This window comes from Phoca vitulina, unplaced genomic scaffold (assembly GCF_004348235.1).
Source record: "Phoca vitulina isolate PV1807 unplaced genomic scaffold, GSC_HSeal_1.0 scaffold36, whole genome shotgun sequence".
Classification (NCBI taxonomy): domain Eukaryota; kingdom Metazoa; phylum Chordata; class Mammalia; order Carnivora; family Phocidae; genus Phoca; species Phoca vitulina.
The window spans coordinates 10,494,428-10,522,328 of record NW_022589739.1 but is presented as its reverse complement, the minus strand read 5'-3'; the positions used below and the strand labels follow the sequence as shown (position 1 = coordinate 10,522,328).

At 47.0% G+C, this 27,901-nt stretch overlaps 2 protein-coding genes across 2 annotated transcripts; one reads left to right on the top strand and one right to left on the bottom strand.

Annotated features, from left to right (window-relative positions):
- On the top strand, positions 1–4,760 carry CUNH11orf42 (chromosome unknown C11orf42 homolog). Its single transcript, XM_032427412.1, has 3 exons — positions 1–72; positions 3,547–4,345; positions 4,618–4,760. Exons 1-3 carry the CDS (start codon positions 1–3, stop codon positions 4,746–4,748), a joined length of 1,002 nt encoding a protein of 333 aa, XP_032283303.1. The 3' UTR covers positions 4,749–4,760.
- On the bottom strand, positions 3,656–27,500 carry FAM160A2 (family with sequence similarity 160 member A2). The gene is given in 15 exon segments (XM_032427404.1): positions 3,656–5,590; positions 8,057–8,219; positions 8,378–8,556; positions 10,938–11,091; positions 11,093–11,718; positions 12,160–12,323; positions 12,525–12,604; positions 16,440–16,607; positions 16,815–16,901; positions 17,071–17,229; positions 17,599–18,237; positions 18,370–18,698; positions 23,208–23,318; positions 23,744–23,918; positions 27,406–27,500. Coding segments are annotated over 12 exon segments (2,919 nt in total). The 5' UTR covers positions 18,508–18,698; positions 23,208–23,318; positions 23,744–23,918; positions 27,406–27,500; the 3' UTR covers positions 3,656–5,228.
- Positions 27,501–27,901: the final 401 nt, after the last annotated feature.

Below are 27,901 nucleotides of genomic sequence, written 5' to 3'. Positions count from 1 at the left end.
ATGTTGGTTGGTACCCCCAACCTGCTGACACTGGATGAAGCTGATGCCACCTGGACCCTCATCAAGGATAAAGTAAGAGGGCCAAAAAGAAAGTAACAAAGTGTGACCTAGATGGGTCTGAGCAACTTATGAGTAGGAAGGGGTGGGAAGCCTGAAGATAGTAACAACTAATATTTACTCAGGGCTTGCTCACATGCCAGACACTGCACTAAGTGCTTTGCATACAGTGTCCAATTTCATCACAATTGGAAAAACGGTAAGAGGTTCCTAGAAAGGCAATTGGAATCGAGGAGAACTGAAACAAGTGCTAAGTCAGGGTAGGGCTTAGGAGGGCAGGAAGGTTTCCTGGAGAGTGATATTCTAGCTAAGCAAATAGAAATTATTCTCACGTAGAGGGTAAAGGAATTCCTGACTCATAAATGGTGCTTACTAAATACCTAAATCAGTTAATGAGCAGGTGGGTGGGTGGGTAAGTGAATGGCGTCCTAATTAAAGGTAGAGCATATGCAAAAGCCAGGAGAGGAAAAAGAAAAATGCGTATTTGTGAATGGCAAATAGTCCTCTAGAACAGAGTTCAAATGGGTAGTGAAAAGGAGGTCAAAGAGGTACAGGGGCTGATCACGAAGGGCCCTTTAAACTTTCTAAAGGACCTTCGACCTCTTCACAGATACCTCCTCCACCTTTAACTTCCACAGAATGGGAAATTTGGGTTTTGAGCAAAATATGTAGATTTTTAGGAGCAGGCGTATGTCAGCTGTATCTGAGTTGCAGGTACCCAACAAATCCCACCAAATCTAGATGGCTACAATTTCTGAACTTGGAGAATTTGGGGATCAGGTTCCAGTTATGTAACCTCAAGGATAGGGAATTTCAAGCACTCGTGGAAGGCAGCCCACCAAGTTTAAAACCACCATCTTAAAGTAGTGCTGACCAGACTTAAAGCAGCCTTAACAGCATGTGGCTCATGTGGCTCCCATTTGAAATGGAGCAGCAGCTCACCACGAAGGTCAGCTTCCCAGGGAAGCAGAAACAGGAGAGTCAAGGCCCTCCCAAGTATCAAAGTACCTGGATTCAGCAGTGTAAAAGGTTGGTCCGGACAAGATCAAGCATTTCATTAGGCTGAAAGTAAATGTGATCATCAACTAGTAGAAAGCTACACTATCTCTCAGCATCAGAAAAATTCCCTATTTAAATGGAAAATTGTCAGGAAAGGCAAGGTAGAGATTCAGAATAAATCACTGTGGTATGTGGCAAATTCAAGGAGCAGGACACCTCTGAGTGACCTGGTTTCCTCTCTCCAGAACTGCTGAGAGTTTACTGAGCACTTTGTAGAACATATAGCTAACAAGAATGTGGCTCAAGAGCTCCTCATTCAGAATTCAAACCAGCCAAGATACATCCAGGAAGATAGTCTTCCACCTTCATTTTCCCGGGCTGCCCCTGAGAGATCTATATTTGCAGGCCTCTATGTTCCATAGAACTTTCACCCAGAAATAAAACTGCAGTGGGAACGATAGGTAATGGTCTCAAATGATGACTCTACCAAGAATAGTCACCATAGCATAGAAATCTTATTTTCCCTATTTTAGGATAACTACTGGGAGCCTCAAGGGTAAGAAAGAGGGCCTAATAACCCTCCCCCACACCCAAGGCAAATTCATGTCTATATTCTGGGAAAAAGCCTCCAGCTAAACTAGGGATTCACCTTTTAGCAGACACTTAGACCCTAAGAACCAGGTATTTCTCAAAATCCTATTAGAGAGATACCTCCTGGGGACACTCCTATTTGTCTTATTTGTATAGGATCCTAGGGACCAAAGGAGAAGCTAGGGTAGGATTCTGAAGTTATACTTGGTGCTACCCTTTTTTTGTCATGGGACAGAGCACTCTATACAAAAATGTCATCCACCAGTGCTCTGTTGTCACCCCTGGGAAACCCAAATGGACCTTCTCAGAGCCCTGTTCTTCAGCCTGATGCCCCCACCAGAAAGAAAGTATTTCATGTCTCAATAAAGCACAGGAATGATGGGAAATTCTTCCATGCACATTAAGAAAGAGCACCATTTATTTCCTTGGCTAGGTGACAAAGTGCAGACACAACTCCATCAGTTAGCTATCCTCCTCTTATGCTATGGGGCAGCACTTCTAAAACAGCTCTATGTAGCAAAAAACAGATTGGCCTTAAGGGATCATTGATGAATTCTACCAGAAGACCAGCAAAGTGGGCAATGCCAGCAGTAGGGAGACAGACATGTGGGAATTCAGGGCTGAGGAAGGGGAGTAGAACAGAGTATTTTCAGAATAGGTCTCAAACAGGAAAGGGACCCAAAGAGGGAATTTTATGTACTCCCTAGCAGAACACAGAGCCAGAAGTCTCGGCCAGCAGTATCTTTGATGAGTCGAGATCACACCTACGTACAATTACTAGAGAGGATCTTACAAGGTTTCCCAGTTGGTCATGAAGTTAAACTTTGCAGAACTGGATTATCAAACCAAAAAAGCCAAGACAAGAAGGACAAAACCAAGAGGAACTAGAATCCCTAAAAGCATATTGGGACAGCATTACAAAGATGAGGCCTCAAATCCCTAAAAGAACTACTCCCTGTAGCCAGGGCAGAAGATGTTGAAGAATGGTCATTCCAAACCTATCTCTGTGTACCCATTGTAGTGAACGACATCACCCATCTAACCAATCATCTAAGACTAATCCTTCATGATTCCTTTTCCCATACTCCTTAACTGACCAAGTTCTACTAATTCTATAACCTAAAGATCTTCCCCCATTATTTTAGTTGAAGGCCTCACCATGTTTTGCTTGCAGTTATACAATACTCTTACCCGATCTTTCTCTCCTTATTTTGTCTTGCTATTCAAAATTAACTTTCTAAAGCACCTTTCTGATCCCGTCCCTCACCCAGAGCCCTTCAAATGGCTTTCCATTGCCCTCAGGATTAAATTCCTGTCAGTTAGCACACTTTAGATCTTTCATCGTCTAGTTCCTGTGTGCCTGTCACTCTTCAGACCCTATGTTTAAGTACTATGAAATTATGTGTTCCTGAATGTGCCCTTCTTAGTTTATAAGTTCAGGTTTTTTAACTGGCTGTATCCTCTCCCTGGATTGACCATCCTCCTACCTAATTCCTTCAAAACTCAAGTATTACCACCTAGAAACTAGACATCTTCTGATCCTCTTCTATCAAAGACAAAGGCTACTAAATCACTTCTGGTGATTTAACCTTGCTATTATTACTTAGCTAACTACTACGGTCTACATCTTCGTCTCCTCCATTAGACTGAGCTATAATAAGACATGGTCAAAGCCTCATGCTTTTATGTACTCCCAGTATCCAGCAGGGTCTGACACATAGTAGACATTCAAGGTTTTGCTACAGGACAGAACTATAAAATAAGCAGGAAGCATAACAGCCTGAGCACGTTGTGGAGATGTAATTGCACAGTGAACAATGGGAGGGTCAATCTAGAATAGGCTACCAGGTAACTCCTGACCCTAACTCAGTCCCTGACCTGTAAACTGGCCATCTGCAGGTTATCGAGGAGCGCTTTGGGCCCAATGTAGTGGCGGTACCTTTCCTGTCGGATGCAGCGTGCTATGACCTACTGGGTGTGCTAGTGAAGCAGTCCCGCCCAGCCCACACCCGCCTGGCTTTACCAGGTCGGCAGGGTCGGCGGGCACTACAACCAATGGGGCCACTACCAAACCTCCTGGAGCAGGCAGGGTCTGAGGGTGCCTTTGCCCACTGCACTCGGGAATACTCACCAAACGGCCGAGCAGAGATAGCCTATGAAGAAATGCGACTGTTGGATGGGCAGCCCTGCCGGATCCGCCTGCACATGGGTGGCCTGCGCAAGAAGGTGGCCTTCCTGCTGCTGCCGCCAGGGCAGGTAAGCCTACAGCAAAACCTTCCCTGGCTCCGAAGCACCCACAGCATCTATGTCATCTACCAGGTCTTCTCCTGTTCCTGGCTGCAGCTGGGGCTGTTCCCTACAGCCCGTGAGCCCCAGCTGCTCCGGTTACAACGGTCACTGCCTGTTGCCTTCTCCTGCCTCAAGTTTTCACTGCACCCCAAAGGAGTGCTGGGACCACAGAAGCCTCTGACCAAAGATCCACTGCCCCATGGTGCCAACTGGGTCAGACCCAACCTCGGCATCATGCCACCTCTGGCCCCCACATCAGTCGCTGCCGATACCCCTGAAGCTGCTGATGTACCCCCGCCTGTCCCAGCCCCACCTACACCACCTCCTCAAGAAGGGCCAGAGGGCAGACCCACCAGATTCTCCTACAGGGGCCGAAACCCCTTCCGCAGGGGGCCCCAGATGCTGTCAGGTACTGCTAGGGGATATGAAGCTGAGAGGGACGAGATCGGGGAGAGGGGAGAGGGCATGGGGAATATAGGAGTGTGTGCCCAGGAATGTGTGGGGCACCCCTTACTCCACACTGGATCCCAGTGAGGGGGATGGAGTGAGGGAGCCAGGGGTAACGAGGGGGAAGCATGGTCCTGGTGAGGGGGTGGGCATAGCACAGAGGGCCAGGGAGGGACCAGGGAGGCAGAAAGATCAGGGCATGAGTCAAGCTGTGACTATCCCCAACCCTGGCAGAGAACTGGCTCTTCAGCCCCCGCAGCCCCCCACCAGGAGTCCAGGGTGGGGGCCCCGGGGACCCCGACCGGCACTCCATGTCCCTGCCCCTGCTGCAGGGTCTGTCCTCAGAGTTCGACAGCGACGAATGAAGCTGAAGCGAGAGATGCAGGGGGCGAGGCCCCCAAGATCTGGAATAGGGATACTGGTCCCCAATAAACATCAGCTGCTGCTCCCCAAAACCATCCTTGGCCCATGCTGCTTCTTCCTTCTGGGGGCTGATGAAGAGTCCCTACTTTTTTCCCTAGGCTCCATGACCCCCTCACCCTTTAAGGGCATGAGAAGCACCTTGAAACCTTGGCACCAATGTCCTCACGAGAGACAAAATACCCCTGACCTCCCCATTTATGTACAACCTTCCTGGGACCACAGCCCCTTAAAAAAGGGTGGGAAAGAAGAATGAGCACAGAATAGAGATTTCCCTTTTATACATATTGCAACAAGTTCTCCATAAAACATTCATCGGAAATAAATTAAAAAGTCCTCTTGCCACTGCCTCCAAACATAAAAAGGAGCCTACACCCCGGCCCCAGCCCAGGCCATTTGAGGCCCTGATTGTCCATGGAAGAAAGTTAAGGATTGAGGGGCCCGAAGCCTGAGATAGGAGGGCCAGATCCCTCCTCTGAAGCATCCAACAGGAAAGGCGAGGTGACAGCATGGGCCTGGGAGATGGCAGCCAACTCCTTGAGAAACTCAGGGAAAATGACTGCACAGTAGACCGCATTCTTGACTCGCAGAGCCTCACCTTGGCGCTCAGGGGCCCCACCCCGAGGGGGCAGAACCGGAGTTGAAGCCCCAGGGGAGCCCCCACCTAGGCCAAGTCCTGCACCGTCTCTCCCAGGCTGAAGAACCAACTGTGCCGCCTGCCGGGCCCTGGTTGGACTGTGTGCGTGCCGCAGGAGCAGCTCCCCCAAGGACGGCCTCCGGCTCTTCACTGGGAATAAATGGGTATTGGGGATCGTGAAGGTGCTGGGGTCAGGCACACTCTCTCGGTCTGAGAGAGATGCCCCCCTCCCTGGGTTCAGGGACATCTCAACTAGGACTCGAGAACCAAAATGCTGCCTGCCTAGCCTTCTTCCCTTTATCCAGCCTCCCCACCCAGTCAACCATTACCCTCAGTCTTCTGTCAGTCAACACTTCAGCCACTTCATTCCCAGCCAAGACCCCTTCTCCATGCCCTCTCACCCTGAGGGACTCTTAATACTCCTCCCTTTTCAATCGCTATTCTACCATCTCTAAGCTATGTCTCCTCAGTCTGTAACACACCCTTACATTACACTCCTGAACTGGAGCCAACCACTTCCAGCTTCCCTCTGCCTGTCTATAACACATGACCCACAACCTCTGCTCCTTCCACACCCACAGGGCCATATATGCAATCACAGTTCAGGGGCTTTACCACCTGTCTCATACTCTACTACCCTTCCAAAATCTGTTCTGCGCCACCACTTCGCCTACCACCAGTCCCTCTCCTATATCCACCAAAGCCATCCCCCTACTTCACAGCAGCTTAGACAACTTCACATGGCCAGACAACTTCACCTCAGCTTAGACTCAAATGAACCATTTAAAATATTGCCCTCTCTCCTCTAATTTTTTTCCTAGATTACTGGTTCTGGATCTTTGCCCAATATGTAGGGCCTAGACTCTAGGGATTTAGTCTCTAGATCATGCTACAGTTCCCATTCTCTATCTCGAACATTGGCTACAGAAATATGCTACACAGATCTACTAAATATGGCATTCAAAACCCTTCACAACCAGGCTCACATGCCCCCTCCAACCCTTCTTCCAAACTGTTTACACCCTCCTCTGCTTTTGTACCCATACCTATCTGTTCTTCCTGAAACCTTCCAGGCTCTTTTTTATGCTTCTGTAGCCCTCTCTGCCTTAATTTTACTCTCCCCACTATTTTCATCCTTGGCCTAATCTCATTATCCCCACCCCTCTGAGAAACCTCCTCTGATTTGCCGTCCACTGACTTCCCATTTCACCACCTTTATCACACTGTATTGTAATGGCTTGTGTATAGGTCTTCTATCTCATACAGTAATCTGAGCTCAAGGGCTCAGACTCTTATTTACCTCCACAGTGAACACAGTACCAGAACCATGGAAGTAAGATACATTCACAGTGCTGTACCATGAGGAAATCATGCTAAGGAACATCAGCTGGGTTTTCGCAGCTGTATAATAACCATTCTGGTACTGTATTCCCAACCCACATTTCTCAAGATCCTCCATCTCACCCCTGCTCTCTTGCTCTTAGCATATTATTTTGCCTCCTACTTTGATTAGCAAATAAAGTACTTCAATTCCTGCCCTTCCCCTCTGCACCTCACAACTCCATGGATACGTATCACTTCCTCCTTTGACCTATCCCTCATTTGCCTCAAAGGGGGGGAAAAAAAACCTTTCCCATCCAAAGTTAATCCTGTCCTGGTACACTGGATCCCACTACATCCACCACATTTTGGGACCTTGCTTGCTCAGTTAATGACACTTCTCTAGTCACTCTCTAGACTGACTGTCAGCTCTTAGAAAGCAAAGGTCTCATCTTGTACCTACTCTCTGAGTCCTTGTTCCATTCCCTGAGTCCCCTGTACCAAAGACAATGGAGAGCAAATATGGCAAGTACTCAGACACTTGCTGATGGAAGATCTAGATTTAAAGCTGCATGGTCATACTTAACTTTTCCTTCGTCCTTGTACCCCACAACCATTCATCAAACTATGCCAATACTTTCTTCCCATTTCTATCTTATCCAATTCTTCCTGTTTCCACTATTCTAATTCAAGCCTTGCTGGTCACAGCTGCACTCTGTTTTCTCCTGGGTCCACATGAACTAACATGCTTATCTCTCCACTCTCATATCTAAGAACCTCCAATGGGTTCTCACTGCCTAAAAGATCACAACTTCTACCCAGCCCAACTTCTAATCTGAGCACCTAATGCTCTGGCCAAATCTTTCCAGGCTTACTATCAACTATTCCACCACCTTCTAAATCCCCTGCTCCAACTAAATAGTTCATGTGGTCCCTTGGACAAAAGAATAAAGCCACCCCACTCCTCTGCCTACCCAAGTCCTATCTCTCAAGGACCATGTCAAATACCATGTCCTTTCCCAAGCTGTAACAATACCTCAACCTAGAGACTACTCTGTCCCCTTGCCTATCCTCAACTCCTAGAAGTTTTTGCTGGTGCTGCTAATTTGGCTCTTGGTGGACATAACTGTACTTTACCCTCTGACTAGAGCCAGACTACAAACATCAAGACTCCATTTTCTGCAACTCCTCAGTTCATGGCACAAGACTTCACCCTTAATAAGAGCTAATTAACCTGGACTAATTAGCTGTCTAGGGAAGGTAGGGAGAGGGGTGGAGTGGTGGGATAGGCCTCACCTAGGGGATCGGAGCGGCGGGGGGCAGGTCCTGCTGCAGGGCCCTCGGCCCAGTCCAACTTGCCACGGGCAATGAGGTACTTCTTGGCTTTGGATAGCAGTGCTGGGAAGTCCTCCTGGGAGGCCGCAAAGCTCTCAATTTTATTCTTCACAGAACCCAGCACCTACGAAGCACAACTTCATGACATTTCTGTGTAGCTCTAGACTGACAGTCCTTTCTAGTCCCACTGGGCCTGTTCCCAGCCCCCCCCAGGGCCACTCCAGCTGCGGGCCTGGCCCACCACGGGGCCTGGACGCACCCATGCATGCATGCATCGCACACCTGCAGCAGGGACTTGACACTGGGCTGGAAGACCATGTTGGTGTTGAGCAGGAAAGAGCGGAGCAGGGGCTGGGGGTGACAGGCCAGCTGGGCCACCAGCCCCGTCAGCAGGAAGTTGACATAGACGGAGTTCTGCAGCATGTTCTCGAGTTTGGCAAAGAGCACAGCCATGAAGGGGCCTGGGAGGGGTGGGTACAAGGATACAAGGCCTAAACACAATGCACATCGTGCTCATTCTTCCCAAAACCAAGAGACCCCCCCCAACCACTAGATGAAAATTACTTGTAGGTCAGTCTCTGGGTATGTTTAAATATCCTGTGATCACCTACTCTGGAGATGAAATGGCAGACACCAGATGGACCCACAGGAGTCCAGATGCCAGCTTTACACACACTTCAGATGAAGAGCCAGATCATAGGCTCTGGAGTCAGAAAGACCTGGTTTCAAATTCTAGGTTTATCTTTTACTAGTTAAGTTACTGGATGAATCAAAATTCTCCAAGCATAGTTTCCTACTTGGCAAAATGAAATATACCCACCTCACAGTATTACTAAAAGGATCAAAAAGATATTCTTATAAAGTAGTTAGCCCAAGATCTAGCAAATTATACGTATTCAGTAATAACTATAAGCTACATAACATCTCTCAGTTTTTTAAAAAGCTTCACCCAAGAGGCACAGAAGAAAAAGAACAAGCAAGAGAAGTGAATGGGACCAAAAGAAGAATCAGGTTACACACAAGACAGAGGATAACACTACACGTAGGTCAGAAGAAAGCAAGAATGAACTGTAGCAAAGACAAAGGTGACTACACAGGCCAACTTCAAGATAGGGGAGAAATCTCTGGAAGCCCAAAGAAGAAACCAGCTCTATTCAGGAACTAAGAACCAAGAAGGTAAAAGAGTTTAGTTCAGAGCCAGAGAAAATGGATTAAGCAAAGTGCTGGGAAGAGGAAAACAGAAGGGATTAGAATGATCTACTAGAACCATCACAGTCTGTCTGACCAGGGATCTGTGAGGAAAAGGGATTATACCTAAGAACTGCACTATGAACTAAGACAGGAGAAGAATGAAGGGAAAGAGGCAACGAGTTCTGAAAAAGATCCTAGAACATTCTCCACTCCAGATGCACATGACTAGCCTTAGCTCCATACAACCCTAGTTTAACAGGGTCCCTAAGATACCCCATAACTTTGTCCTACTGTTTCTCTCATTTCCTGAGACTCTCTTCCAAGAGAAAATTCAAAAAGCTCAGATGAGTTTACAAAGAAGAAAAGGGACACTTCAACAATGTGGTAAAACCTGCATAGCACCTTCTAGTGGTATTGAGCAGGAAGGAGCAAAGCCTAAACAAATGGAAAGCCATTTTCTGTAGTCTGCAAGAGGGAGCTGTCAGGACTCTAGAGCAGAAGCTTTGGTGTTGTACAAGAAGGATGGCAGAATATCCCAGGCCCAGTTAGGACATGGACTGATCAAGGCATGATAACTTGACTGCAAACAACCAGAAGATGGGTGGATACCTTGGTCAACTTATATCTGCCATGCACTCAAGAGATGATAATCCTAGTGAAAAGCTACCATGTGCTGAGTTCTCCCAATGCACCAGCATCACGGTAAGTTGTTTAAATGCATCAGTGATGTGAACAGACACTAATTCAAGGTATGTCCAGTCCAAAGCACTACACTGCTTCTTAGAAGTGGTTTTTTTGCCCCCTAGAGTAAGGAGAGTAAGGATAAGAACCAGGTAAGAGCAGGAATGGTAGAGCTGGCTCTCAAACAAAAACCGAAGAGGAGTTAGCCCAGCCACTCAGGTCAGGTCTAGCTCCAGGGTCTTTGGAAAGACCAAAAGAACTCAGCTCGGGAGCTCGGGACCACACTTTTGTCATTTGCCCTCAAAGAGGTATTTCACTCTATCTGCTTCAGTCCTTACTATTAACCGTAAGACTTGAAGAAAGTCTTACTGGGTAGTCATAGCAACCAACAAGGTACAAGGACAGAGAAGAGGAAAAACCTGAAATTGAGTCCTTCTCTGAGAAGACAGGGAGAAGAAAGGAGGCCAGGGCAGAGTATGGGAAAAATGCCAGAAGAGCTGATCCTGGGCAGAAAAGTTGACAGGAGACCCAACACCCAAGACAAACATGGGAACAGCATGGAACGGCATGGCTTACAGGTGCCTCACATACAGAATAGCATGTATGACTCCATATATATTGTTCAGATATATTGCTGTGATTCACCAGGAAACACCAAACACAGAACATCCTGATCACAATCCCAGGAAATGGCCAGACTAGGGAAGAGGAGGAACATGCACATAGGACAGACATACAAGGCTCAGACATAAATCAATACTCAAACCAGCACAAGCATGGAAGACGTATACACAAACACAGAGACAGAAGTACAACAGAATATGTATCTGGAATGGACCCAAGCAAAATGGATGAGGAGCTAGGCAAGTACACAGAAATGACATGGCCAAGAAGTCTCAGATATTAGCACAAACATGTCAAGTACATGCAAGGAGTACACAAAGGAGAAGGCCTAGGCTAAGTAGCTTACCAGTGAAGGGCTGGCTTGGCAGCTGGTTGAGAGTCCGCAAAGGGCTGCTGAGGAAGGGGCCAGGGGGCTCAGGGGGACAGGTGAAGCTCTCATAGGCCTCCTCCTCCTCAAGAGGTAGTGGAGGCTCTAGCAGGGGTTCTGAGCCAGCCCCCCCCATTGCTCAATGCCACCTCGAGTTCCCGGAGCTCCTGCCCAAAGCCCTCTAGTCCTGCCATGCCCTCGGAGGTGCCCTCTGGCAGTTCCCCAGCTCCCTCCTGAGGCACCCGACGAACCTTCTTGGCCCCCTCAGGCCATGGTCCTGGCACCCCATTGAGCTGGGGAGGGGGCAGGAGGCCAGGGCCCTCCCCTGCACCCCCAGCAAGCCCCCCACTCCCCAGCTCTTCCTCCTCCCCTTCCCCCACATTGTCCCTGTCCTCCTCAGGCAGTAGGCTGCGTTTCTTAGTCCGGGAGCCAACAGGACTGGGCTCAGGAGGGGGCCGCTCGCCATCATAGGGGGCAGACCAGGTACGGCAGGCTCGGACACACCGGTCCACACCACGGCGTGCCTCACGCAGATACTCCAGGTAATTGTCTTCCAGCTCACCAGGCTCCTCCACAGGGCTGGGCCTTCGGCCAGGGCTGGAGGCTGGGGACGCAGCAAGCCCTGGTGAGCGAGGGGCTGGAACTGGGGATTCCGAGCCACCCAGACTCTGCTGTCGCAGGAAGAGGGCCAGTCGAGATGGTGTGGAGGGCCGGGGCACTGTCACCACAGAAGAAGAGTCAACACTTGGGCTTCCAGGGCCTATAGAGGGAAAAAACATAAGAGGGATCAAAGAGACAGAGGGCTAGGAGGAAGGATAAGACACCTACGGAGACTAATAGAGAAGGCAATGAAGGGACAAAGACATGCGACCTATTCAGGCAGCTGATTCTCCACCCTCCTAATTAAGCTTTTCAGCATCCACCACCCCCTCTCACTACCCCCAACACCAAAGAAACAATGGAAAATAGAAACAATACAGGACTGGAATGAAGAAGAGCAGCTTTACTCAGAAGCTATATTTCTTTGGTGGAGTTAAGGATCCACCCTGCAAGACCCCCATCGACCTCCCCAAAGATGGAATGCCACTCATGGCCACATCCTCCCTCCCCCCACCCTAGTCCCACCTTCTTGCTAGGCTCCCCAGAACCCAGGCCATACCCGTGGTGTCCTCCCTTCTCCCTGCCTCTCTGCTAGGCCCACCTCGTGCCCATGAGGCATGCTCTGGATGGGGTGGGCTAGGGGCACGATGCCGACAACAGCGTGGGATTAGGGAGAGAAACTTGTCTGCCGCCCGTCCATATAGGTCCACATCACGTACAGCTGGCTTCTGGCTCAGCATCACATGGTTACATGGGACAAGATACCTGGGAAAGACAGCAGAAAAGGACACAGGATAGATCAGGAAGGACAGGACCTGGGAGAACATCAAGCCAATGGAACTACATGACTAAGCCAGGCTCCAAGAGGAAACACATGAGCAACCCCAATACAACCCATCGCCCAGCAGTGCACAAGGCCTGGAGGGTTCAGGATCAGCCATCCCTCAGCCCTGCCCCCACAGGTACCTGAGAACCAGCTGCAGCAGGACATCCTCACAACTGAGGTTCAGTAGGGTCCTGAAGAGACTCAGAGAGACCATGCAGAGCTGGGGAGGTGGGGGAGGAGGGAGGGAGTCACCATAAGAGCTCTCTACCCTCCAGGATGTTTACCAAATGGGAACCCCCAGCCCCAGGCCCAACCAACCACTCCTGGAGTAACAATGTACACAGGGCCTGGCACATAATAATCATTCAATTATTAAATAAAGACTCATATGATCTTTATAGGCAAGACTTCACTGTTCACAGATAGGAATGAACCATGTGTCAGATTCTGTATTTCTACAGACTACACACGTCAGCAGACTCTCTGGCTATATACACTGGTCAGCAGAGTTTCCAGCAGTACTTAATGGAATGAGTACCCATAAAAAGAGACTCTAAGAAATACTGGGATTGAGTGAATGACTACTAGGAGACAACAGCAATATAACTGAGTGAATGCCTGTCAGCAGAGACCACAGCAGCACAGTAACTAAATGCCTACCAACAAGAAGCCAGAGGGAAACTGGAAGAATCCCAGCTGGGAAGTGGGCAGGGCTGTGAACAGGGAGTCTGAGTCACCTCTCCAACACTGTGTATCTCTGAAGGTAGAAGAAAGAGAAGCTCAAGTACAGCTGACAGGAAAAGGAAAAAATAGGTGGGTCCAGAATAGAGGAAACCATTTGTTTTAGAAAATAAGAAGGTGGTGGGGCGCCTGGGTGGCTCAGTTGGTTAAGCAACTGCCTTCAGCTCAGGTCATGATCCTGGAGTCCCTGGATTGAGTCCCGCATCGGGCTCCTGCTCAGTAGGGAGTCTGCTTCGCCCTCTGACCCTATCCCCTCTCATGTGTTCTTTCTCTCTCATTCTCTCTCTCTCAAATAAATAAATAAAATCTTAAAAAAAAAAAAGAAAGAAAAGAAGAAGGTGGTTCTTCTGTGGCTAGGCGAAGAGAGGGGAAGAGAAGAGACCCGTGTAAGCACTCCTTCACTCCTCTAAATCCCCACAGCACCTTCTCTCTACTTCCCTCATGGCAAGTATACCTGGAGCTCCCTGAAGACCAACTACTGAGTCTTAGGCCAGGGCACCACTGCACAGTCTAGGTGCTCATCAGTTACTAAACAATTGTGGGAGGATTAAAAGTCAACTGCAGTGGGAAAGAGATGAGATAGCAATTCACACTTTGGACAGCACAAACGTTCAGATTTACCCTAACTGACCATTTTAACTAGCAAGGAAAACATTCCTTGCTAGTTAAACACTCACTGAAAGTTGTGTGGTAGGTAGAAAAATGGCCCCCCAAAGATGTCCAGATCCTAATCTCCAGAACCTGTAAGTATTTTACCTTACATTACAAAAGGTACTTTGCAGATATGATTATGGTTATGGAATCGGGGATGGGGAGAGTAGCCTGGATTACCCAGATGGGCCCAATCAAATCACATGAGCCCTTAAAAACAGAGAACCTTTTCCAGCTGGGTCAGAAAGAAAAAGGAAAAGAAATCTGAAGCATGAGAGAAACTTGATCCACCATTGATGGCTTTGAGGATGGAAGAGGGCCACGAACCAAGGAATTTGGTTGGCCTCAGAATCTGGGAATGGTCCTCTGCTGGGGGCTGGCAAGAAAATGGGAATCTCAGTCCTATAACTGCAAGGAAACAAATTCTACCAACAACCCTACCTAGCAAGTAAACGGATCTACTACTAGAGCCTCCAGAAAGGAACACAGCCCCACCAAACATTTTGATTTTAGCCCAATGAGATCTGTGTCATATGTATGATGTACAGAATCACAAGATAATAAATTTGTGTTGTTTTAAGCCACTATGTTTGTGGTAATTTGTTATGACAGCAATAGGAAATTACAGGTATGCAGACAGACAAGCTAGCATGATTCACTTTAAGCCACAAAAGACAAGCTTAAAGAAATTCAAAGTCAGGGCAACAGAATCATGCCTAAAAAGGCCAAACAATGGAAAGAAAAGCAATTGCATGTTTAACACAGGCATCCTGAAATAAGAAGCAATCTGGTTCCTCCAAGAAGCAGGAACCAAGAAGGAATAGCCCAAGAACATGAAGGCCCCTGAGACCAGAGGACCAAATGCAAGACTAATAGAAACAAATGCTAAAGACTAAAGACAATGAGAGAGAATCAAAGAAGTGAGGACAAGATTAGGACAGAAGAAAGACAGATAGAGCCTGGCATAGCGGAAAAAAAAAAATCAACCTCAAGAAGGAAATCAATGGTCGCAAAACACGAACAAAACATTCCATCAGGCCAAACAGATATAAGACCATGGTTTAACTTTAGCATAGTGAGAAATAAACCTTTTTGGGTATCTTTGTAAGATTAAACCTTTGACACCTATTCCCTATTGGTTTTTACCAATAATACTTAATTAATCCAGGCATGTACCATAATTACTTTTTGGAATATTGTGAAGTTTCATATGCCCTGTGTATTACAATTCAAGAGAGCTAAGGCAGAGCCTAGAGTATGTTGTCGTTGTTGCCATTTTCAAATTCTGAAGTGTGCACCTGGTTCAGAAAAACTGGTCTCATCCAGTGTGGAATATCTCATCCATACCCTTAGTTATTCAGATATCCTTCAGATACCCTTAGTTATTCTATACCCTTCCATCATTCATAGCTCTCCTGAAACCTCACCTACCATGAGGCTGACTACAGGTATCTCAAGGTGTCTCAATTATTTGAACAGTTTTCCATAATCTTTAGTAATCCAAGAACTTCTATTTTAAACACAAGGACCTAGGGAACTTCAATTATTTGTAATAAGAAGGAAACAAAAATGGTTCCAGAGCCAAATAAATGCCATAAAATCCATGACTAAACGAATGCTTTATTCCCCTAGACAGACTTTGGGTCTTCATTACTTGGAAACTACTTACTCCTATTGCCATATATATTTCTACTGGTTAAAATCCAAACTTCCCACCATGGTCTACAAGGCCATGCATGATCTGAATCTTACCTGCCTCTCAACTTTCATTTCATTTCCTTCTCCCCCTTGCTCACTACTCCTCCATTCATACTGGTCTTTCATGTCCTCAAATACATTCAGCTCACCCCCCATCTCATATCCTTTGCATGTTGCTCCCCCTGCCCAGACTCTTCTTCCACTTGTTCTTCAATAGGCAAACTCCCTCATGACCTTTAAGTCTTAGCTCAATGTCACCTCCTCAGAGAGGTTTCTGACCACCCTATTATTTTATAAGCACACTGTTTAGTTTTTTCATAACAATGACCACAATTTTTAATTATTTTATTAATGGGTTTGTATGTCTCTAAAGGAAGCTCCATGAAGTCAGCAACCATGTCTACCCTGTTTACCATTTATCCTTAGTATAAGAAAACAGTAAGGCATGTAGTGAACATTCAGTATAAATGTTCAGGAAAAGGGAATGTTTAAGTAGGTAGGTGGGCGGATGGGTGCCCCGAGTTATAGTTCAAATGCAGCAAATCCAAAGCAGAGAAAAGCTAAGCATACCAGTAGCAGCAGGATCACCTATCAAAGCAGACACAAAACCTGGAGAAGTGATCTCGAGTCACCCACAGCAGGCCACAAAACAATACACAGCTAAAGAGAACCTCAGGCCAATGCTACAAGTATAGCACAATGGCAAAACCTCTAGTCATGATGAGCAGCCAGCTATCCAGAAAAAGTAACTGTGTTCTAGATTCATATATTAAAAAGCAAGGGAGTAGACTAAAATCTGTACCCAAAATGGTCAAAAGTTTAATACTGGAAAGGAAATGCCACCTAACTTTGAAGTGATTGCTGGAGACAAAGGCCAAAGAAGGGCAGGCGCACCCTCCCAGAACAAAGGTCAGAGAGAGAAGATGGCTCACCCAGGTAAGCCAGGACAGAGGTAGGGGCCATACCCGGGAGTTGCTGCCAATACGGGCAACGAGGGTGTCAAGGATGGTGTGGGTGTCATGCCGGTGTAACAGCAGGAATCGCAGGAAGGTACGGAGCAAAGCAGGCTCTGAGATACTCCGTAGGAAAAGTTCCAGATAGGCGGTACTGGCGATCATCTCCTCCACAGAGGTCTGGACGAAGGGAAGGGAAAGTTTGGAGATTTAGGGCTCCCCTGCACCTATACTGAGTCATTTTCCCTGAGTTCTGAGGAGGAAGCAGGAGCAGACAGGGAAAAAGGGAGGAGTACCCAGCCCACTGCCTCCCACATTGGTCCTGGCATTCAGGTCACCACCCCTCAGCCTAATACCCTAATCTGCCTTGCCACCCATAACTCTCACCTTGTGCAGGGCAGGGCCCATGACAGGCACCAGAAACCCATTATGGATATAATCAACTAGCTGCTTCTGCACCAAAGGGTGAGCCACCTGTAGGGGTGCAAGAGAGAGGGAGGAGGAATGTGAGGTGGCCACTGCCTGGAAGGGAGAATACCCTACCCCCAAGATGGCAGAATAGCAGAATTCCAGGGAATGTGCCCCCTCCCCCCATCTCCCCAGAATGACCAAAGACCAGACCTCCTGGGAACCCGAGTCCCACCTGAATGACTGCATTGCAGAATTCTAGGGAACTCATGAACAGCGCAAGGGCTGGCACGCCCAGCCAGTCCTCCCGTCGCAGGCAGTGCCAATCATCCCCTGGAACCTCAATCTTTCGGGGCAGTGAGGAGTACAGGGCACTCAGCCCTGTGGCCAGCACCTGGGGGCCATCCCCAAGGACAGGTTACCAAAAGCTCAGGCAATATAAAAAAAAGGGGAGCAGGGGAGTTATTAACCCAGAGTTTTGACAGGAGTGGGAAAAGAGCTATACCTAAAGCACATATTTAGTTACCGAATGTGCTGGGAACACTGGCCCTGGGAACACTGACCCATGAAGAGCCTTAGTACCTGTGCTATCCACCTAAGCCATGTTTCCTCCCCACCCCAACTCCAGGTACTGCTTTCAAACCTAGGGGGCTACTACCTAAAGGAGGACCCCATACATAGCCCCTCCACATCTTCTGGATAGCAAGGTGCTGTCCAATGTCTACACACCATACCCCACCCCCCCATCCCAGGAGGTGCTGACCGGGCAGAAGTAAGAGTGATCTGCAATGTAGCGGCCCACAGTGGGACTCCCAGCTGACAGAGCCATGAGCAGGAGTAGGGCGTCACGAGCCTGCTGGCCCAGTGTGCCCTCTCGATGGACGAAGGGAACAAGGCGAGAAAAGAGGAGAAGACGGGGGGCAGCTCCAGGCTCAGGAGGTGGCTGTAGGAAGAACTCGAGCAATGAAGGCTCCCGGGCCAGACACACACACAGCTGGCTGAGAAGTAGCACCAGGCCTTCATCTAGTGCTGGGCTACTGGGCACAGGGTGGCCACACGCATCCAGCAAGGTCAGCAGAGCCTCACGAACCGGTCCATGTCGCAACAGCGGCTGGCGAGCTTCACTCACTAGCATCTCAAACAGCTTCAGTTGCTCAGCTCGCCGTTCTTCAACCCCATCCCCAAGCTCATCCCACTGAAGCTGCCACACCAACACACGGGTTAGCAGGTCCTCACGCAGAGCAAACTCCAGCAAGGGCCCAGGGGCTGTGGGGGCTGAGGGGACGGCACGATCTTCTACCAGCAGTGTCAACATCTGGTAAGTGTGGTTGCGCACAGCACTGAGATCATCTGCACCCCCAGGAGCTGCCCGAGGACCTTGCCGCTCCAGGATTCGCACCGCCTAGAGGAACAGGACAGAAGATAGCAGGAATCTAAGATGATATGATGACTAAATGGGATGGTGAGAGAACACAGAAGGTTGGAAGGACTCAGGCAGCCAGTAGATCAGGCCATTTGGCATAGAATCTCCTACCTGGGACCAGTGATTCTTGAAGACCATGAGGCAGGTCTCAGGGTCAGCCATGACAGGGGTCTGCAGACTGGCCCCCTGAGGGACACGGTGCCCAGGGCCCCGGGAGGCCAGTCTGCTCAGCCAGTTCATCCTCTCCATGAGGCAGGCTGGGCAGGGCCAGCGGCCAGAGGGCCACACTCTGAGAGTCTGCCAGCTGGAGGCTTTCTCCACTTGTGTCTCTAGTCTGCTTCATCCGGTCTGCAGGAGCCAGTAGCTGGCCATGGAGCCAAAGAATACACCAGGCTGGAGAAGTGAGCCCACAGGTCACTGCCCAGGCCAGATCTGCAAATCTAATTCAAAGAGAGAGAGAAAGGAAGAGATCAACAGGAGTTTGCCTCTCTCCACTCCCCAACAGGAAGAACCCAGAGCCACCAATCCACTGAGAATTCCACGTACACATGCACACACATAGCATCTTAAATGTAATGTGTTTAAAACAGAACTCACTTCTACCACCCAACCTGTTACTCCTCCAGCCTTCTCCATCTCAAGAACTGATACCAACATTCACCTACATGCTCAGACCAAAAACTTGGGCATCATCCTTATTTCTTCTTTTCCTTAATTCCAATATCCAGTTCATCAGCAAACCCTATCACCTATACCCTCAAAGCATGTCTTACTATTGCAATAGCTTCCAATCTGGTCTCCATGCTTCCAGTCTTGCCTCCCACCCCCCTTCACAGTCTTGATCTGACTCCAACCACCTGGGAGTACTGAGGAAGAAATTTTTTTCTACCAATCACAGTCCCTCCCTAGAAGCCTACCCAGTAGGAAATAACCCAACAGACCCTTAACTAGCTGAATACACACATAAGAGGTGGAAATCTAGAGCAAACCAAAAGAGCAGAACAATTTTCATTCCCGCAAAGAACACAGGGACACATTCCCATACACACACATACACCCAACTCCTGCCAGATAGATCCAACACTCACTCCTGGGGACATGACAGGACACCCTCACTAGAGAAAGGGGAAAACTACCAAAACAGCTGTTGGCCTAGACAATAACTCGCAGCTCCTTCTCCAACGCACCCCTCACCCCCTCAGCATTATTATCTCTCACAAGTACAAAAACTTCAGAGGAAAGGTGTGGTTCAGTTGTCCTTCCTCTTTAAGCTCAACAAAGGCTGAAGGAACCCAGAGACCTGGCACCAGCCCCACACTTTGCCCTCGGGTTATGTTAACACCATTCCCTTCCACCCAGATACTCTCTCTCACCATTACCAACTCACAGCTAAAGGAAGGTAGCAACTAGGCTTAAGGAAACCTATACAACAGGAGACAGTCTTACAATAAAGGGCAGGGCCAATCCTAAACAGCAGGCAGGGCTCACTCACTGATTAACTCAAGTACATCCATACTGATAAAGTACTGAGTACTCTGCTAAATAATCAATGGAAATACGAAGACACATAAAAACAGTTGGATGGGGAGCATAAATAAAAACTCCAATGAATATTATAAACAGAGGTATTTACAAAAGAGTTACAAGGACATGAAAAAAAGCAACTAATTCTGCCTGAGAGATTATAACAGGATTCCAGAAAAGAGGTGATATCTGACTTAAGCCTTTAGCAATGAGATATTGGCCACAAAGAGAGCAGAGGGAAAGGCCTTCATATTAAAAACAGTATGTACAAAAATATGGCACTGTGAAAGAACATGACAAATCTGAAAATCAGTTCCAAGTTTGGGGTGGCCTAATCACAGAGTACTTAGAGAAAAAAGAAACATTATTGAGTTGAAGAGTAAATATGTGTGAAGGTTATAATTATCACTGAGTATCATGCTAAAAAGTTTAAGTTTTATCTATTGACACCCTGGAAACAAAGGAGGTTTTTAGACAAGGAAACGACAAGATCAAATTTGCTTTTAAAAAGATGTCAGATAGCAGTCTAAGGTGGAACAGAGAGAGGCAGATGACAGATAAAGTAAGGTGGTAAGAGCAAGATTAGAAAAGATAAATATGAGATTCACCTTTATCTTAGCATGTCCCAGGTGATAATGAAATTATTTACACCTGTAATATCCCTGCCAATAATAGCAAGCTCCTTCAAAAGGGACCATTCCATTCATTCTTCTTTGCAATTACGGTGCCAACAGTGCCTGGCATTCAAAAATGCTTGTGGAACTGAATGCTAAATGAAAAATAATTATAGCTAACATATACTGAGCACTTACTACATGGCAGGCTCTACTCTAAGCACTATATGTAGTAGCTCACTTAAACCCCATTAAAACTCTAGATGTACTAGTATCTCCTTTTTACACATGAGAAAATCAAAACCTACAAAGGTCAAATATACTGTCAAAGTTAGCCAACTGGTAAGTAGCAAGACTGGGATGCAAATGCAGATCATCTGCATTCACTTAACTTGAACAAACAAGACCTGACAAATGGATGGAGAATAAGAGAAGACCCTAATATGAAGTAAAGAGATTCAGTAAAAGATAATGCCATTAATAGGTGAGGAACACATAACAAAGGTGTTTTAGAAAAGAGGATGAATAAGCTTTGTTAAGCTTTGAGACACGTTATGCTATGAGACATCTATAGGATATCCATGATGTCTAGAAAGCAAATAGAAATATTACACTTGAGCTCAAGAGTGAAATCAAGACTACAGATATATATCCAGGAGTCAATAGCTTATAGGTGATAGATGAAGCTATGGAGATGGATGAAATCATCCAAAGACAACAGGAGACCTTGAAAGGAGCTGAGGGTGACATCCTGGGGAAAACCAGAAATTAGGAAAGCAAAGGAGGAGTGTCTTTGAGAACTGTGAAGCTAGCCAGAAATGGAAGGAAAAACCAAGAAATAATGATAATCTAGAAATCAAGGTAAGGAAGTTTCAAGAAAGTGGAGATTGCCATAATGTACGGTCTACAAAGAGACTAAGCAGAATGAAGATTAAAAATGATCAGTCAGTTTTAGCAATCAAGTTTTAGATAAACTTAGGAAAGTAATTAGTTAAAGAATGACTAAGAGCCAAAAAAGTGTAACATGCAATACAGGAAAGTCAGTGACATAGGAAAGGATGAAAATAGGGCAATAGCTTAAAGAAGCTAGGAGGGGTGGGAGGTAAGGAGTCAAAAGAAAGAGTTTTTATCCTTTGGTTTTGTTTTATTTTAGGATGGAGAGCCTCAAGTATGTCTGTCAAGTGAGGAAAAGTAGTATGAAGAAAGTAACAGGTTGTGGATAAATAAGATGGGGATAACTGACAGAAAAATCAGATAGATATAGGACTAATCTGAGAAAAAGAGGTATAACACTTTCTCTGAGGAAGGAGGAAAATAGTAATAAAGGATGGGTGCCAGTTCAGGTAAATCTGAAATCTGAAACAGGGACGCTAATATCTACTACCACCCTCCACCCACCTAACCTTCCCTCACTCACTCACCCAAAAGAGTGGGGGTGGCGAAGAAGAGGAGTGAGAAGGTGGTAGAGCCACAGAACGGATGCTCGGTCTTTCCACACATGGTTTCCTATAAACCATCAAATAGTCATACACTCTAGTATCTACCAGCAGCAGGGTTGTACTGGAAAAGGTACTTATCTGTCTGCCCAAGTCCTTAAGCATGGGCTGGGGAAAGCAAAGCCAACAGTTGAGAATACTGGTAAGAAAGGTCCCCTTTTAGTAGCACTCTCACTGCTAGTAGCCCTGGGAGACTGCATCTCCCCTTGCTGGTTTCCTTAAACTCTACCCATGCCTTTGTAAATATAATCCCTTTATTAAATTCTTCCCAAACCAAATGTGTGCGACCTGCCCCCTGCAAGGACCCTAACTGGTACAAGAGCATTACTGGTTAGAGAATGCTTTCTCAATCATATCTCATTTGAGGACTGAAAATAAATAGAGGACCTAAGGTCAAGTAAGAGTAACACAAAGTAGTAGGTAAAACAGGAGCTCCAGTTTGAATCTCAGTCCACCATTTTCCAGCTGTGCGACTTTAAATAAATCACTTCACACATGGGAGCCTCAGTTTCCTTATCTATAAATTCCTGATGAAGTACTGTTACTGTTTTAAAAAATAAAATAACCTATGTAGCACACCAGGCATATAAAGCAGGTGCTCTGTAAATAACATTTTCCTTTCTCCCTTCCCTCTCCCGATCCTATCTGACCAAGGTATTCTCACCTCTGACTGAGAGGAGATCTAACCTGCTCTCACATGTCCATCCCTACCACCCCACACTCATACTCTGATAAGTTGAAGAAGAGCCAAGCATCCAGTCTCAGCAAAGTAAAGCCTTAACATGTCCAAAACTAAACTGCCTTCTGCTCCTAGAACTCAATTCCAAAGATTAACAACCAACTCCTACCTTGCAATATAACTGGGGTGCCCACTTCTGCTTCACTGCTTGACCAACAAAGGGCACTGCTCACAGACCCAAGGGGGATAGGCTCCAGGACCTTTCTTCATCCCCCCATCTCCAACTCTCAAAGACCTCAAAGAGAAGAGCCACACTGAAATCAGTGTCTCAGAACACAAAAGCTAACACTTAACCTGGGCCCCCTTCACATAATGCAAAAACACAAAAGAAGACCATAGCTTGGTGTTCCTGTCACCTACTTAGGACTCTCATTCCCTGCTAACTGTGCAAAGTTCAAAACGAGACAAAGAGAATGGAATCACCACCCTATTACTGTGCCCTTTCCTCTCATTGCAAAGTCTAGAAAAAAGAGTAGACCCCTCTTCCCAGATTTACTTTCAGGCTCAGCCACAGGGGAAAAGGGGGAAGAAAGAGCTGATCTTTAGACCCACAAACAGCCAAGGTCAGTCACTCACCTTACAGCACAAAATACAGCCTTACAGGCACTTTCAGCAAGGGTATCCACCAACCTCAGAATAGCAGGCACAGGGCAGGAAGTGGCTCAGCCTTCCTTATGAACCTTTGCCCTGGGAGAGGCAAGAGAGGGAGGAAGCTGAGAGCAGGGATACACCTGCAACGCCTACAGCAGACAGGGAGAGACCAAAATGATCTTTCAAGAACAGGTCAGTAAAGTCCTGAGGTTTCTCTCCCATTGTACAATGGTTCTTCCTAGGCAAGATGACTGATTACCGACATAAGAGGCATGAATGAGCCATTACCTTAAATACTCAAGTAGAAAGATCTGATTAAAACCTCATAGGAGTACGAAAGGGCGGGGGAGGGGAGGGGAACCTCACAGGAGCCTACTAACCTAGAGCTCAGCTTACACATATCCTCCCTGCTTGTCCATCCATCAGCCTACATATATAAGACAAATGGGCTATCAATGTGTGGTCCCAACTCACTCCCTCCCCTCTCCTCAAGAACCTCTGCTTCTTGCAGGGAATCTCACCTGACTCCAGCACAGCCTTTACACAACGTGAACCTCAATCACGGTGACTCCCCTTTACAGCAGTGAATCTCCACGTCACACATGGCTCTTTCTCCACCCCTCTTGGGTGATGATGACAAGATGTCAAAAAGAGGAGGAGAGAATGAACTAGATCCTAAAGAACAAGGAAAGTTCACTGGGCAGAGAAGAAAAAATATTCTTAGTAAGGGAAACAGCTATTACAAAGATCTCAAGGCTCAAAAAAGTAACATGTTCGTTAGGGAACTGTGAACAATTTATTCAAGCTAGAACACAAAGTAGGGAGTGGCAGGAGATGAGGCTGGAGAGGTGAGTTGAGGCCAAATGATGCCATATTAAGGAATTTGGATGTTGTCCTACAGAACACAAAGAGCCAAAAGTTTTTAAGCAAAGGAGCTCCATGATTACATTTGTATTTTTAGAAAGACCATTCTAGGGACAGACTAGAAAAGAGCAAGTCTGAAGGCAGGAGACTGTTGCGGGGTGGGGGGGTATCCAGATGAGAGAGGAGGAGAAGTAAACTAAGGCTTTAACAGTTAAGATGTAGCCATGGAGATGAAGAGGAAAATAATTTAGAGGGAAACATATTAAGATTTTGGTGAGTGATTAAATACAGGGGGTGAAGGAGCAGAAAGAATGAAGAGGACACTGAAGTCCTTGCCTGGACTGAGATAGGGCATGTGATACAACAGCACACTCTCAGAGCAAAGACACTGAGTGCTGTTTTGGATGTATAAATCTGTAATACCTGTGCAGATATATGGTAGACCATGGAATATATATGACACAGGGAGAGACTATATCCCCATGATATGCTTTTGTATTTCACTCTCTCTCTCTAAATTGAAATCATCTTCTCATGTATCTACCTCTCCCAACCTGACTGAGAATTCCTTGAGACCTCACAGGACCGTGTCTTATTTATCTTGTTATCTCATAAAATGTAAGCTTCATAAGGACAGACTACATACTGAAAAAGTATGTGCTGAATGAATAAATGAATTAATATATGAATGAATGAACTTGCTCTCCCAGCACTTAGAGTGCCTGGTGTGTAGCAGATGTGGAATAAACAGTTACATACAGCACTCCAAACATGCTTCTATCTCTACATCACTACCCTCATTTATGTTACTTCTTCTGAGATCTACCACTGGGCTGTATGTCTAAGTCAAAATCCATTTTACTTCCTGCACTACTATTTCAACAGAGTTCAATATAGCTTACCAAACCCAGTGCTTTCTCCAGAACACCCAAGAATTTGGACAGTCCCTAACAATGCTCTGACGACTTGACTCATCCTACCACTATCACAGTGTGATCCAGGTATTAAGTATACCTGTTCCCATGTCATTGCCACAATATTAAACAGAACCCTCATCTCTATGTCACCCTCAAAGTCTCTTTAACTCTTTTGGAACCACATTAATATTACAAATCATAAAAACTGCTTTTTGCCAGTATAATGTCCTCCGAGTCATCACAACTCTTCCCATACCTAAGGTGCCATTTAGTCCACATGGCTCTCACTCTCTGCTACAAACCTTCTTTCCCCAAGTCACCCACTCTCAGGAAACCAAAGTTTGGGTTCAGCTTTGCCACTTTATCACTATGTGACCTCTGGTTTATGAACTTGATTCATCATCTATACTGCACAAAGTATGTAAACCCAGTGAAATGTGAGATTGAATGAATGCTGTTCAAATGTCAGAAGTTATCTAGAATTAGTCTAAACACAGGCTTTCTCAACCATAATAACAACAGCCACGCTTCATCACTCTAAATTTCTCCATTTCAGGAACTAGTAAAAATAATTTCTAAAAAATTTTAAAAATAGGCTTGTTACTTATTTTGGCAAATAAGACCATTTCTTTAAAACCCACCATCTACTGTCACCATTATTTCATCAGTCAGAAAGCACTTTAACATTAAAAGAATAATCTCAGAATGAACTTATCTTTATGAAAAACTCATATTTCATATGTTATCTTTCTCTCCTTCCTCCTTGGATGGATGAAATCTTCATCATGAACTGGCACTATCCTTGGCCCAGTGTTTAGGAATCACTGCTCCAAACCCTGCTATGATACATGTTGGTTCTACAGGGTTCTGCCCATCAGGGTAGGTGGTCAAGGGTTCCACTAGCATGAAAAGTTTGGCCTCCAGAGAGAAGCAATGAAAACATACCATGGGTCCAAACAGTTGATCCTGAGGCTGAGCCTCTAGAACAGAATGGCAACTTGGGCTTGGGCTGCCCCTAATTCTCAAGAGAACAGTCTGGATAGGAAAGGCCTAAATCTCCCTGAGGTTGGGGAAGGTATCTGGGCTCTGTGGTCGACTGTCACTAGAGAGGAAAATTTAGTGGTGGGAAAGTGAAGTGTCCATTATAACTGAGTGCCAACCCAACTGTCTAGAACTTTTAAAATGTTCGTGTGAGTGTGGGTTGGCAGGGAGAAAGGGACCTGCAAAATACTAATAAAGTAAACCCAAAAATGTGTCATGGACGAGAGGAATGAGTTGCAAAGGGACAGGAGAAAACTTCTGGGGGCAGTAGAAATGTTCAGTATCTTGAAAGTGGTGATGGTTTCACAGACGTAAACATATGGCGAAACTTATGCACATTTTAAATATGAGCAGTTTATTGTATATAAATTTACCTCAATAAAGTGGAATTTTTTTTAACTGTAAGAAACTGAGAGCAAAGCCATTCTGTTTGAGAGCCTAAATATAGTGTTGTATGTAACAAACCATGTGACTCTCATGAAAGTAGAATTAGCTACTGAAAATGGTTAGGCCAATTTAGATGACAACCATAAGAGCCCCACAGCTAAGCACAGGTGAGGAGCAGCATCGGAGTAAGGCTGCCCAGAAGCAGTGGAGAGAAAACAAACATAGGCTGTCGCAGGCAAAAGAAAAAAGAAAAAAAAAACCTCCATGAGAGGGACCATCTCCAAGTTTGGAGTCCCAAAGAGGAACTTGAGAAACCGGCAGTTTCAGTGATTACTCTGGTTGAAAACTAAGCCTCAAAAATAATTTTCATTATCATAATTATTACTGCCCATGACGCCTTCATTTTTCTGTCCTCCAAAAGCCAAGTGCACATTTCCACCCAAGCTGTCCTACTCGGTCTGAAACTAGGCAGGACACTGGGCAGGACAGTCCATCGAAGTAGGCTCCAGAACCAACCTCAACCTCATCCGAACCTCACAATCCTCATTCCTTCCCTCATGCCCTAGCCTCAACTCCCTCACCCATTCCCCACCAGCCCGCACGCTCCCGCCTTTGCCCTTTACTCTCCCCTCCCCGCAGAGGCCCCACTCTGGCCCCAGGGTTGCCCTCACCCCTGCCCACAGGTGCTTCAAACCCCTCACTAAACCGTGTTCACAAGTCCCTTTCCCTTGGCCCCTCGAAAAGCATCCCTAGCCCCTCTTCTTGCCCAGCTCCGCACTTGCCCGCTCACCCTTAGGCTCTTAAGCTGCTCCCCTACCTTAGACACTCACACCCGGCCCCTTACCACATGCCAGCCCCTCACCCTGTCCCCTCATAACCAGTACAGTCACCAAATCCGGTGCCGTCATTCCCCAGTCCCTCAGCCCCTCACGGGCCTCTCCGGGCCCTGCGGCCCATACTTGCCGTTCACTCACAGAACCCCGATCCTGACCAGGCCCGATCGCCGCAGCCCCGCTAGGTGAGTTCAGGCCGCCGCCATCGCTCCTCAGGCGCACCAGCCGCGCCCCGCCCCGCGCCACACGCAACCCGCGCCCCCGCGCACCCCACGTAACCGCCCAGCGACGCACCGCTGGGCAGTGGCGTGCCAGCTCATTGGCTGGACCCGGCCAGAGCCGGAGCGCCGATGCTTGTTTCCTGGCAACGGCCGAGCGCCGGGGCGGGGTCGCCGACGGCGTTCCGAGCGAGGAGTACCGCCTCTTCCCTGGGTCCCGCCCCTTCGTGCTGTAAACCCCGCCCCTCCGAAGGACTCCAGCGTGTCATAGGGAAAGACTTCTGGGGAGGCGGAGGCCCATAGGGCGGGGGCGGAGCCTGAGGAGGAAAGGTCGAACCAGAGGGCAGAAGGCGGGACCTAAGGAGGGACGCGACTTTAGGAGGCATGGAAAGGCCAGGAGTGGGGCTTAGGAGAGAACA

Bases quoted from the DNA above. Each gene is read 5' to 3' on its own strand.
- CUNH11orf42 (XM_032427412.1), top strand. From the start codon at position 1: ATGTTGGTTGGTACCCCCAACCTGCTGACACTGGATGAAGCTGATGCC. The intron at 73-3,546 runs GTAAGAGGGCCA...GGCCATCTGCAG, and splicing joins GGACCCTCATCAAGGATAAA to GTTATCGAGGAGCGCTTTGG. The intron at 4,346-4,617 runs GTACTGCTAGGG...CAACCCTGGCAG, and splicing joins GGGGCCCCAGATGCTGTCAG to AGAACTGGCTCTTCAGCCCC.